Genomic DNA, 11,898 nt, shown 5'->3' on the forward strand with positions numbered 1-11,898 from the left:
ACAACTGCTTTACCCACTGAACCACAGTCACCCCCATCTTCACATAGGCCCGCTTAGCATATTCCAAGTTCTGCTTTGTCATGTAGTATCTTGCAGAGACAGGGGGCCTACAACCTGAGAGGACCACCTGTCCCATTTAGCATACTCACTAGGCCCTGCTTTGTCCTGTAATAGCCTACACAGATAGGGGGTCTGCAGCGCAGACAATCAATTGTTCAGTATTCACATTGCTAGCTGCCACCTGAAAATCACAACACACACACACCTGGTTTAGATCACATTTCAGCAAGCAGGCATGGGCAAAGGTTGACTTGCTAATGCCAAATGGCCAACAGGATTACAAAGCGTGAAATGTTGTACCTCTGTACAGGGCGGACTCAGCCCAAGAAGATAAAGGTAACCAGAAAACATATCTCGAGGCTCAGAGAATGGATTTCCTGCGTGAGCTCTGTCTCTCTGATCTCAGCACTGTATGACTTCACCTGTGACCACACTTTCATTAAATTTCCTCCTGATTTTACACAGTCCTCTTCTGTCTTCACTTCTTGCACTTCCATCAAAAGAACTGAGTTTTTTCTAACATGTATCAGAGTAATAATTAAATAGTGTGTGCACAATGGCTTTTCCAGTTGGAATTCAAAGCGACTCTGACAGCTCTCTGAAAAGACTTATGAGAATGGTGAGACTGAACCAAAACAGTAAAACCCAGAGCCATAAAATCAAAACAGCAGGTTGTAGGAGGCTAAAATGTAGGCCTATTGGTGACTATTCTCTTAGGGGTTGCCACTCTGAACCATACCTTTAATATAGATATTTGTCATACATCACACACTGTCAGTGGCCCAATCCCAATGTCTCAAGCTCTGAACCCTCAAAGACTGTTGTGATGCACTAACTACTTTTTTATTTTTACATTTTTCACTTTCCTCATGGCCAAGACACTTCAGGCAAGTGTCAATTACCTAATCAGTTTAATATATATTTTGTATATAGCATCAGTAGGCAAAAACTAAATAGCTGATTAAAGAAATAGGTGCATAATATAGAATGTTCATGTTTAAGTTGCAGATGCTTTTGTCCAAAGCAACATACAAAAACATTAGAATAACATCAATTAACATAAGAATGACTTTATTTTCTTTATTTTTCTTATCTCCATTTTATGACATTTCTTTACCTTTTTTTACACTTACAGCCTCCCCGGGTGCACTGGGCTAGTCCTGTGTTTACGTTACAACGCAATGAACTGTGGGGAATTTCCTCATACAAAGTATGCAGAAAGCGTGCATAAAGGGCTCAAAATGAAGGCAAGAGAGCCTTCGTGCACTTGATGATTTCACAGTGAGACAGTCCTGACGTCTCAACGTATCTCAAAGTCCATGTGTCAGTGTAATGGCATTTTTAAGTATATCAATTTATATTGTTGATTTACATATTAAAGTATAGTCTGCTAACGATTGTGGTAACTAACTGTGGTAACCTTTCACACTGGACAAGTGAACTTTGTTTTCTGCTGAATCACTGAATGCCTAAGGTATCTTTGTTAGCTGGAAGAAGCAACTGTAACATCCGCAGACCTTGAAAGTATCTCCTGTGAACCTCTCAGTGTTTTGCCTATTAGAAACTCTTTGAACACAGAAGCATAATTGTTCTCAGTGAACCCTCCTTTTGTGTGACGTTATCTTCTGCCTTATACTGAAGTGAATCTTGTTTATCCTTTGAGTCTCTGTAACATGCATCTTGGTATGTGTTGTAGACAACTCCTTTCTGCAGAAATAAATCAAACCTGAAGACATCTCCATTCTCACATCTCTTTATTTCTCACTCACTGTTGGTTGTTCATTATTACAAAGGAAATTCAGTTTTTTGCTTAACAGTCGGCGAGTGTGGACATTGGAAATGACAGTACTGGGAGGGTATCGTTTCTAACCAACCGGATATGACGCCATATGTTTGAGGTCACAGCTTGTGCACAGAGAAGAAGCCACATTAGCTTAACCATTTTTTTTAAACCCTGCTCTGCGTTTACATGCGTTGAACTGGCACAATTAGTGTAATGGTTTGACCAGACCTTCAACATTTTCTAACCCTTAAAGAGGTGATAAACATTAACGTATTTTGAACGACGGAACCGCCAGCGAGCAGGCGATGGTAGGAACAATGTCCAGCCGCCTGGCCTTTCAGACCCAGCTGGCATCCATCATGGAGGTCCTGGCTAACGCTGCAGTGGCGGAGATCTGTAAGCTGGTGGACGACGACTTTGCTGTGGTAAGTTTGCAAATGTCCCAGTGCCAGAGAGAGAACAAAGTCCTTAAGAGGAAGCTGCATCTGCTGGAACTGAAGATGGCCAGGGGGAAGGCCGAGAGGAGGCTCCGGGAGAGCGCCATGAACAGCATCCGACCAAAAGTGCAAATTAACACTGCAGACAAGCTCCGGGAGTCCTCAGAATCCATCGGTAAGACAAATTAAAACAATGTAGGAGAGTCTGTAGGTTACATCCGCGTCACTTTTTTCTTTAAACAAACAAACAAACAAAAAAACTAAACATCGTTTTTATGCAGGGAAAGCAACAACCTAACGTGTTTGAAATACTGATATTAGTTTACGCTTCCACTGTATATTTTGGTGGAAGTCGGTTATAACATAACTAAGGTTATAGAACTATTGTGTACATTTATAATATCGTATACATTTCTAGTTCGAGTATAACGAGTCTTTACAAAAACTGGTCGTTTTATTTAACCTATATAGCCCAGAAAACATTCAAAGTTTCTGAACTAATCAGTGGCTAGCATCCAGACTGCCTATTTGTTGTCAGAGACATTTCTAGCTACATTTCTAAATTTCAGCCTGACATAACTTATCTGAGCCAAAGGTGAATAAAGATCTTAATACCACAAACCAGGTTTTGTGAAACATTTAAGTTAATTTCATTTTCATTCTGCTGTGTATTTTCTCATATGCATCCACTGTAGTGACACTGTTGGCACTGACCAGGTGCTCTCAGAGAGGTATAACATACAGCTCTTGTCAAAGTGAGTTAGTCATAAAATCACTCATTTGACACCTCACTCTGACAAGAGCAGAACATTATATTTCTCTATTCTTTCAATGTTTGTAAATAGACATCTGTCTTGTTTTGGTGTAGGTAGTGTGTTTGAGCAACAGGTGGATGTCTGGCCTGGTAGAGCTACAGCAGGAGACTTATCCAGCCGGCCAATCCATTCTGACAGCAACCAGAGTAAGGTATGCTCACAAAGAGGGAACCAAGGTAACTGTGGAGGACTGAAGACATGACTCTTTGATAAGAACACTATGGATGTTTTTCCACTGAGGAATACTAAATAGAAACATCTGATTGTACTGCACAGTTGTCATGAGTCCGTGCATTGTGCTGTAACTGCAGATAGGGATGAAACCGTTATTGGTGTCACCATGGTAAAATTTCCGATGGTTAGTATTACCATTTCAAATTTTACATGTATTGAAAACTGTGGTCAATTAGTGCACTTTGTAAAACCTCTTGCTGAAGGATTAAATACTGTCCAGGATCAACCAAACTTAACTAGAGGTTCTCAGACGCAAGCGCAGTATACAGCGTAGTTTTGTTTTGGTCAGTGAAAACATGGCATAATGTACTGACAGACTGAGCGACAACACTCCATAAATTTTTCATCCATCTAACAAGACTAAGTTCAAAGTGTGAGCATATTTTTGTTTTTTTACAAGAGGGAGACTTAACTGAAGAGGGTTACCCTGTCTACAGAATATGCAGAAAAAAAATGCTGCAAAAAAAGGCAACCTTCAAGTTTTTGAGTCATCTTCATGACAATCATTCTATTGCAAGTTACCTTTTAGCTCAGTGCATGATGTGAGGAGTTTGGAATAAGGCAATAGTTTGTCATTAAGCTTTCACTGTTACTTAGTCTGTTTAAACAATTCATGCTGTTCTGCTGTATGCATTGTGTGTCTTTTATCCCGCTGCATATAGTAAGGTTACGTAGTGTAGTCACCATACCATGTTTTGTTCATTTAAAATCATACAGTCATCGGCGTGGTTGAAAAACTGTTCCAATAGGAGATACACTATAATCATCTGTATTTATGTAAAATTTTGGGCTCCTTACAGTTACTTTCACTGAATTCTTAAGACTCATTTTTTATGTACTCAAATGCATCAGAGAAGAGTGAATATAAAAGTGTGTGTGAGAAAGAGACAAATTAATAATGTCACCAATAATAATAATAATAATAATAAATACATTTGCTATTCCTTTGTTTACAGAATGCAGCAGGAAAACCTGGTACTCCACAAACCCACATTTGAAACATTTTCCTATGTTTATGAAAGGCCATGGCTATTGGCTATGTTTTTTTGTTTTTTTTTTATGTTTATGCAGACAAAATGCATAGTGATGCTAATAGTTATTTGTGGTTTTCAAAATAAAACCTTGAATAAGTTCCATTAGTGAAAGTACTTTTTGAATGTTTTGAACAAATTTGAACAGTGCTGTGATAATATTGATAACCATGAGAATTTTGGTCACTATAATTGTGATGTTAAACATTCATACAGTTACATCTCTAGCTGCAGAAATATGAAACTGGCCTTTGCTGATCAAGTGACAAACTTACCTTGTTGTGCAGTCTCCGGACGTGGAGCTGGTGGAGCCAAAGGTGGTGGTTGTAAAGGAAGAGAAGGTAGAGGCCAACATGTCACGCATTGAAGAAACAGTCAAAGACATTCCGCTTATAGGTGATCATGGTGAGTATAGGCAGAAAATATGTATAGAAGACTAATCTGTGTGTATGGATGAGTATTACAGATCAAGTCAGATCTCTGTGCAATTCTTCTTTTTTCATTTAAAGAAGCACTCTACTGATTTCAAACAGTAGTTCACTAGTGATGGTGAGTATATACTGTCTTCTTTGGCTCTGGAGGAACTTTGACAAGTCTGAGAAAACAACCTTGATGATATCATAGCGATTTCACCAGGTTTATGTCAGGTTGGGCTGAGAGACTACAAATGCAGTGTCCAATGTAACATTTTCCCCCACTGGCTCACTGGGCCAGTAGATCAGAGTTTTACTGGCCCCTTGTATATTTTTACACAATAAAGGAGCTAATGTTTCTAAAGACAAATAAAACTTGACACAGACAGCTCCATACATCAGGTAGAAGAGCTGTTAGCCTGTTTGTGTTGGAAACATTTTATTTCAATCTCTTCTGATTGGCCAGGCTCCTGGTGTCACTGTGAGCTTTCTATGGGCTGCACAGATTAGTTGACTTATGGACTTCTCTACATAGAGTTGACCTTTTTAACATGATGTCAACTAGTCACTGACCATGTGATTTTCAGTACCAGCAGCCTTACCTGATGTAGCAAGAGCTGTTGATGCACCACAGCAAGTAGTCAGTCATTTTTGGCACTTAACAGTGACACACTGTGCCCTAAAGAAACTCCTCCAAAGGTTTTGTACAAATGCCAGTAAACTCCAAACCAACTGGCCAGTCAGGTGGAGTTCCACTGCTGTCACACTTGATCGGCTGTTAGCTGTGCAGTCTGTCCTCACTGAAGAAAAACCAAGTGTCCAAAAGTCATTAGCCATGAGGGTATTTCACTGGCCAATGCCGATTTTATTTATTTATTTCCCTTTTTGCATCAGATAAAACACACCAATTTAATAACAAATGAGCCACACATTTCCTGAACTTACATTTATTTAACCTTAATGAATTATGAAAAGAAAAATGAGCATCGTCTCCCATTTGTTACAATGTGGACTCACCATATTTTAAAATTAAAAAATGTTCACAAAAAAACAAACTGTAATAAACCTTTATGAATAAAAGAAATAAAACATTTTAGCAGGGATCCAGAGTAACATTTCATACTAGTGCCACCAGTATTGGTGTCTCTCAGATGGTTGCACCAGTGCCAGATTTTTGTGGTACCATTTCTGTTAATGCATATAATGCAGAAGAATCTGTATTTTTCAACATTTTAAATATCCTTGCCATCCAACACGCACAGCCTATATTAAAAATGCAATTCAGAGAGAGGGAGACTTCTGTATCAGAATAAATGGGAAAATAGCTTCTGGGACAAGTTTCCACTTTTTTTTTAATGTACTCACTTTAGTGCTGTATAGCCTAGCAGTCTGATGATAATGATGACACTGATGATGATTAGGTTATCATATTTCAAATGAAGTACAGTATAAACCAGTGAATTGCACACCTGCTTTGCCATTTGTATACGTATTGTATATGTAGCTCGTTTTATTTCTGAAGAAGAATTTATGCTCTTTGGCGCTGTCTGGTTTGGACTTAATGTGCAGTTCAGCTCTCACACTTGCCTGGCTCATTTTTGGGCTAAAGTTACTGGTAGCCTACTACTTAAAGAAGGACTTGATGGTGGGTTTCAGCCACTACCAACTTCAAACTGGGACTTCACTAGACATGAGCAATGCATGTGTTTACTTGGGTTATCTTTGTCTAATATTTAAATTTGATCTGAAACATGTAAGTGTGACAAATATGCAAAAAAATACATTTAAAGTTTGTTACATCTCACAGCTGTTAGGTTGTCTATCTCAAAGCTGGTTTTGAAAGAATTTAATTCTAATCTTTGTTGTATCTTACTCATATTAGGTCACTATACCTTTTTATTTAATGGGAGTCAAGGTGAGATCATTCATTTATCCTTATTTTTATTTAAGGGGAGTAACTCCCCACCCTTGTGTGCCTTCATTAAAAAAAGTTGTTGTTTTTTCTCCTGCTGTTTATTTAAATATAGCCTTGTAATAGCTCATTAAAATGATAAATAATTACTTTGATTAAGATTAGATCACATTTCATGACCAATTTATGCAGAAAAACAGGAAATTGCAGTTAGTGCTATTATGTTTTCTTGCAACTGTATGTTTATTATAGAAGTCATAGTCAAAGGCGGTGTTGTACTGGGCTACATTATATTCACAGGTGGTCCTAATATTGTGACCCTATCATGTATGTAGCTGTGCAGGACAAAAATATTGACACCTCTGACTTGGTCGCCTGTTAGCCAACCCTTGAGCTCTGTCACATGTTGATGTTATACGCTTGCCAGTTTTCAACGTTGCGGTGACAACGATGTCAAAACAGGGAAACGATTACGTTTAGCCTTATTCTTTGGTCAGGATCGCTGTATCGATAGGCAAATACTTAGTTTTGTAGAACATAGTCTAAGTATTAATCAGTTTCAAAGTAGGAAACGTACACTTCATTGCACTGTATTATTCCTAATATGAGGTGTGGGCTGGGTCCAGATTGACTTGCCATCCAGTGTGGATCTAGACCAGAGTCCAGACTTTGTGAAGCCCTGTTCTATACTGTTGTATTGTTATATCATTACATTAATTGCCTATCACTGGTGCATTGATATAAAAGCAGGATTTGACTGCTGCAGCTGGTTGGGGAGGCGCTTTTCTGAACTGTTTTGTATCTAAGTGCAACTATTATTTTCATTAGGGATTAAACTGATAGTAATTTTTCCATTGGGGCAACTGTGGTTCAGTGCGTCTCCCAACTGGAGGGTTGGTGGTTCGAATCACGGTGCCTGCAGTCCGCATGTTGAAGTATCCTTGGGCAAGACACTGAGCTTCAAGCTGCCCCCGATGGTTAGAGCCAGTGTGTGTTGGCGCCGCAGATGGCTGCCTTGGTTCTGTACTGGAAACAAATTGTGTGTAACATACTTGGCCAAATAGTGATTATCCTTATCCATTAATCAATTGTCTGGTTTGTAAAACAATAGTAAACACTGCCATCACAGTGCTCTAAATAATTATCAGAATAGTTGCTAATTTACTCTAGGTGCACAACAGCCAGAATGATCCTGTCTGTACCTTCACACACACACACACGAGCTGGGAAAACCAGTGTCTTTCTGGGATCAGATTGGGATCAGTGTGGCCTTTTGTAAGTCAGAGATTAGCAAACAAATGGATAATGTGAAAAATTATTTCAAGAGTATAGTTTATGACAGATGCTTAAGAACACATTGGATCATGTTTAAAGTAACATAATGTACATATTGGATACAGGGCTGCACCCCCACCCCCACTTCAAACACTCAGACCACATTTTTTTTGTTCCTGTATCCGGCCTACAGACAAAGACGAAACAAACAAACCCTGTCACCAAACTCTGGATGCCAGAGACTGGGGGCACCCTGCAGGACTGTTTTGCCCAGACAGACTGGGATGTGTTTAAACTGCAGCCACCTTGGAGGACTTTTCTGTCAGCATACAGGACTATGCTGAGTATGTGACTGGGTACATCAGCACTTGTGTTGACAACATTGTGTCCACCATACAAGTCAGAAGGTTCCCCAGCCAGAAGCCCTGGATAAACAGCCAGGTACGCCACATGCTGCGTGCTCCCTCTCTTGCATGGCCAGGTACACAAAGCCCTGAAGAAGATCGACCCCCGCAAGGCAGCAGGATCAGACATCATCCCTGGGTGGGCTCTCAGAGCATGTGCCAACGAGCTGGCTGATGTTCTAATCTCCATCTTAAACCTCTCCCTCAGCCAGAGCATTGTTCCCACCTGCTTTAAGACCACAACCATCGCCCCCCTTCCCAAGAAGAGCCCGTTCACCTGACTGAACGACTACAGGCCAGTTGCACTCGCTCCAATCATTATGAAGTGTTTTGAGAGAGTGGTGCTGGCCCACATTCATAGCAGTATACCAGACACCCTGGACCCCCTGCAGTATGCCTACCCACCCAACAGGGCCACCTCAGATGCTATTGCTGCTGCCCATCATTATTACCTTTCTCACCTGGAAAATAGAGACTCCTACATCAGGATACTCTTCATTGACTACAGTTCTGCTTTCAACATGGTTATCCCCCACAAACTGTCTGCACCCCACTCTCTGTGACCGGCTCCCAGACTTTCCGACTGGCAGGCCCCAGTCTGTCAGGATTGGCAATAGGACTTCAGCCAGCATCCTCAGTCCCATCCTCTACACCCTGTTCACCCACAACTGTGTTGCCTCCCACAAGGATAACATCATCCTAAAGTTTGCAGACGACACCACAGTGATAGGACGCATCACTGGTGGGGACAAAGCAGCCTACAGGAGGGAGGTGGCTGGTCTGGTGTCATGGTGCAAGGACAATAATCTCACCTCTACCTTCAGGCTGGAGGTAGAGAAATGTGAAATGCAGGACTTCTTAACTGAAAAACTTTCTTTCCTAATGCCATCAGACTCCTAAACAGCTGACTGGAGTTCATAATCAGGGATTACTGCATGTAACTGCACTTGACTGTTTATGTTCTGTTTGTAAATGTATAATTGCATTCATTGCTGACTGTTTTGCACATATTTTTATTATATTTTTCACTTACTGTTTTTAAAATTGCCTTTATTTTGTATTATCTATTTTATATTATTTGACATTCATTGTGGACAGCAAAGGAAGAGTTTCATTGTGCAGGGAAGCCTTTTTCCTGTCACGATTCGGTTCCGTTGCTTCCTGTCAGGCTTTTAGTTTTACGTTACTTCCTGTTTTTGTTTTTCACCTCTATTTCGGTCACTTTACTTTCACTAATCACTTACATTAGTTTCACCTGCTCCCGATAGTTTGCACCTGTTCGCACCGTAATATAAGCAGCCTTCACCCTCCTATCCCTGCCAGATTGTTCTAGACTCTAGCTCTGACTCTCCAGCATCCATACCTTGCCTGACTCTGTTTCTGGTTTTGACCACCGTTTATTGCCTGTGTCCTTCCAGTGTCTGATTGCCTGCAGTGTACCGACCTTCTGAGCTTCCCCTGGACCTCTTGAGTTTTGAATCCCCTGGCTACACCTGTTTACAGGCGCTGACACTGGACTGTCTATTCGACCTGATTGTTATACCTGCACTGTGTATTGGTTGCCTAGTTATCACAAGTAAAAACCTTTTTGTTCAATCAGTTTGTCTGGTTTTATAATTGAGTCCACCACTAACACCGTTTGACATCCTTATACGCCAAATCTGACAGTACAATCTGGCCAGAAGTATGGACTCAACCAGCGAGCAAGAGCCTGACTGGAGAGCTCGGATGGAGCAGGCCCTAGCCCACCAGGGAGCTGCCCTGGGTCAGATACAGATGGACCTGCACCAGTTACGTCAGGCAAGAGGCGATCCGGCCGGCGGTGGTGGCTGTTGCCAGTGCTTCAACGGAACACGAGCCCAGACTGGCTCCGCCAGAATGGTATGGAGGAGAGAGCGGAGAAAGCAATGCGTTTCTCACCCAATGCGAGATCCTTTTTGAAATGCAACCATCAGCGTTTCCCACCGAACGAGCCAAGGTGGCCTACACCTTATCTTTGTTAACCGGAAAAGCCAGACAATGGGCCACGGCGGAATGGACAGCTAGGACGGCCTGCTGCGACACGTTTGGGGGTTTCGCTGCGGAACTCACTAGGGTGTACCATGCTACAACTCGGCCGCTTCTCCCTCGGTCCCAGTCAGCTGTGGATTATATCATCGCTTTCCGCACTGCCGTTGCTGTCAGCGAGTACAACGAACCAGCACTGGTGGACGCTTTTTACCGTGGCCTATCGGATCGCCTAAAGGATGCCCTGACGGCTTACGATCGCCCGAGAAGACTGCGTCCCCTCATGGATTTAGTCACCTGCCTGGAGGGAAGATACCGGGAACGCCAGCAGGAGCGCCACCGGGGATCATCGCATGCCGGTTCGAGCGCCGCATCAGATACCCCGGAGCCCATGCAAATCGGAAAAACGAGATTAACGCCAGAAGAACGAGAACGTCGCTTCCGGCAGAATCTATGCTTGTACTGCGGAGGTCCTGGACATCGTGCCTTCGCATGTCCGGTAAAAGAACAGGGCTCAGCAAAAAGAGGAGGGCGCTGCTGAGCCGCTACACTACAGCTAAGTCGACCTCTCATCCCACGGTACCGGCTGTTTTAGCTTTTCCATGCTCATGACATCACTATGCCTGTGTTCATTGATTCGGGTTCAGACGCATGTTTTATGGATCCTGTGTTTATCCAGGCACATGAGATACCTACCTGCATAGTGGACCCGGCTCTTCTGGTGCATTCACTCAACCATAAATTCTTGCACCAGGTTACTACACAGACCACATCACTCACGCTTACCATAGACAATCACACAGAAGTAATACAGTTTCTGGTCAGGCGATCTCCACATCATTCGGTGGTCCCAGGCTAGTAAAACACGGGGCCAAAATGGACTGGAGAGCAGGGCGGGTGGTAGAATGGGCCGCTCAGTGTGCCACCACCTGTCTGCGCTCCATGGTTCCACAATGCACCAATCGGGGAGGGCCATTAGACGAAATCCCGGACTTAATGAAAGTACCGCCTGAATATCACGATTTGAAACAAATATTCAACAAGACCCAGGCATCTTCCCTTCCTCTACATAGACCCTATGACTGTGCTATAGACTTATTGCCAGGCACCATGCCTCCTAGAGGCCTGTTTTCTCTCTCTGTTCCAGAACAGCAGGCCATGACTGATTATATCACGGAAGCCCAGAGGGCTGGGTTGATGTGCCCGTCCTCGTCCCCAGCTGGGGCAGGGTTCTTTTTTGTTGGGGAAAAAAAGACGGGGGGCTTAGACCGTGCATAGACTATCGCGGCCTCAACAAGATCACTGTCAGGAACCGATACCCATTACCACTCATGTCGCCTGCTTTTGAACTGCTCCACAACGCCACGATTTTCACTAGACTTACAGAATGCCTATCATCTGGTACGCATAAGGGAGGGGGATGAGTGGAAAACTGCTTTCAACACACCAGCGGGACACTATGAGTACCTGGTTATGCCATTTGGGCTAACCAACGCCCCAGCTGTTTTCCAAAACCTGATTAATGAC

General features: G+C 42.5%; 1 protein-coding gene across 1 annotated transcript in view; it reads left to right on the forward strand.

The window, feature by feature from the left end:
* The first annotated feature begins 1,714 nt into the window (after window positions 1-1,714).
* The window catches only part of LOC109972532 (Krueppel-like factor 5), a 52,134-nt gene continuing 41,950 nt past the window's right edge, over window positions 1,715-11,898 (forward strand). The window contains exons 1-3 of the mRNA XM_020621464.1: window positions 1,715-2,455; window positions 3,149-3,246; window positions 4,648-4,765. Of these exons, the coding sequence (XP_020477120.1) occupies window positions 2,149-2,455; window positions 3,149-3,246; window positions 4,648-4,765 (523 nt within the window). The 5' untranslated portion in view covers window positions 1,715-2,148. The remainder of the gene's footprint in view (window positions 2,456-3,148; window positions 3,247-4,647; window positions 4,766-11,898) is intronic.

This window comes from Monopterus albus, unplaced genomic scaffold (genome assembly GCF_001952655.1).
Source record: "Monopterus albus unplaced genomic scaffold, M_albus_1.0 scaffold260.1, whole genome shotgun sequence".
Lineage (NCBI taxonomy): Eukaryota > Metazoa > Chordata > Actinopteri > Synbranchiformes > Synbranchidae > Monopterus > Monopterus albus.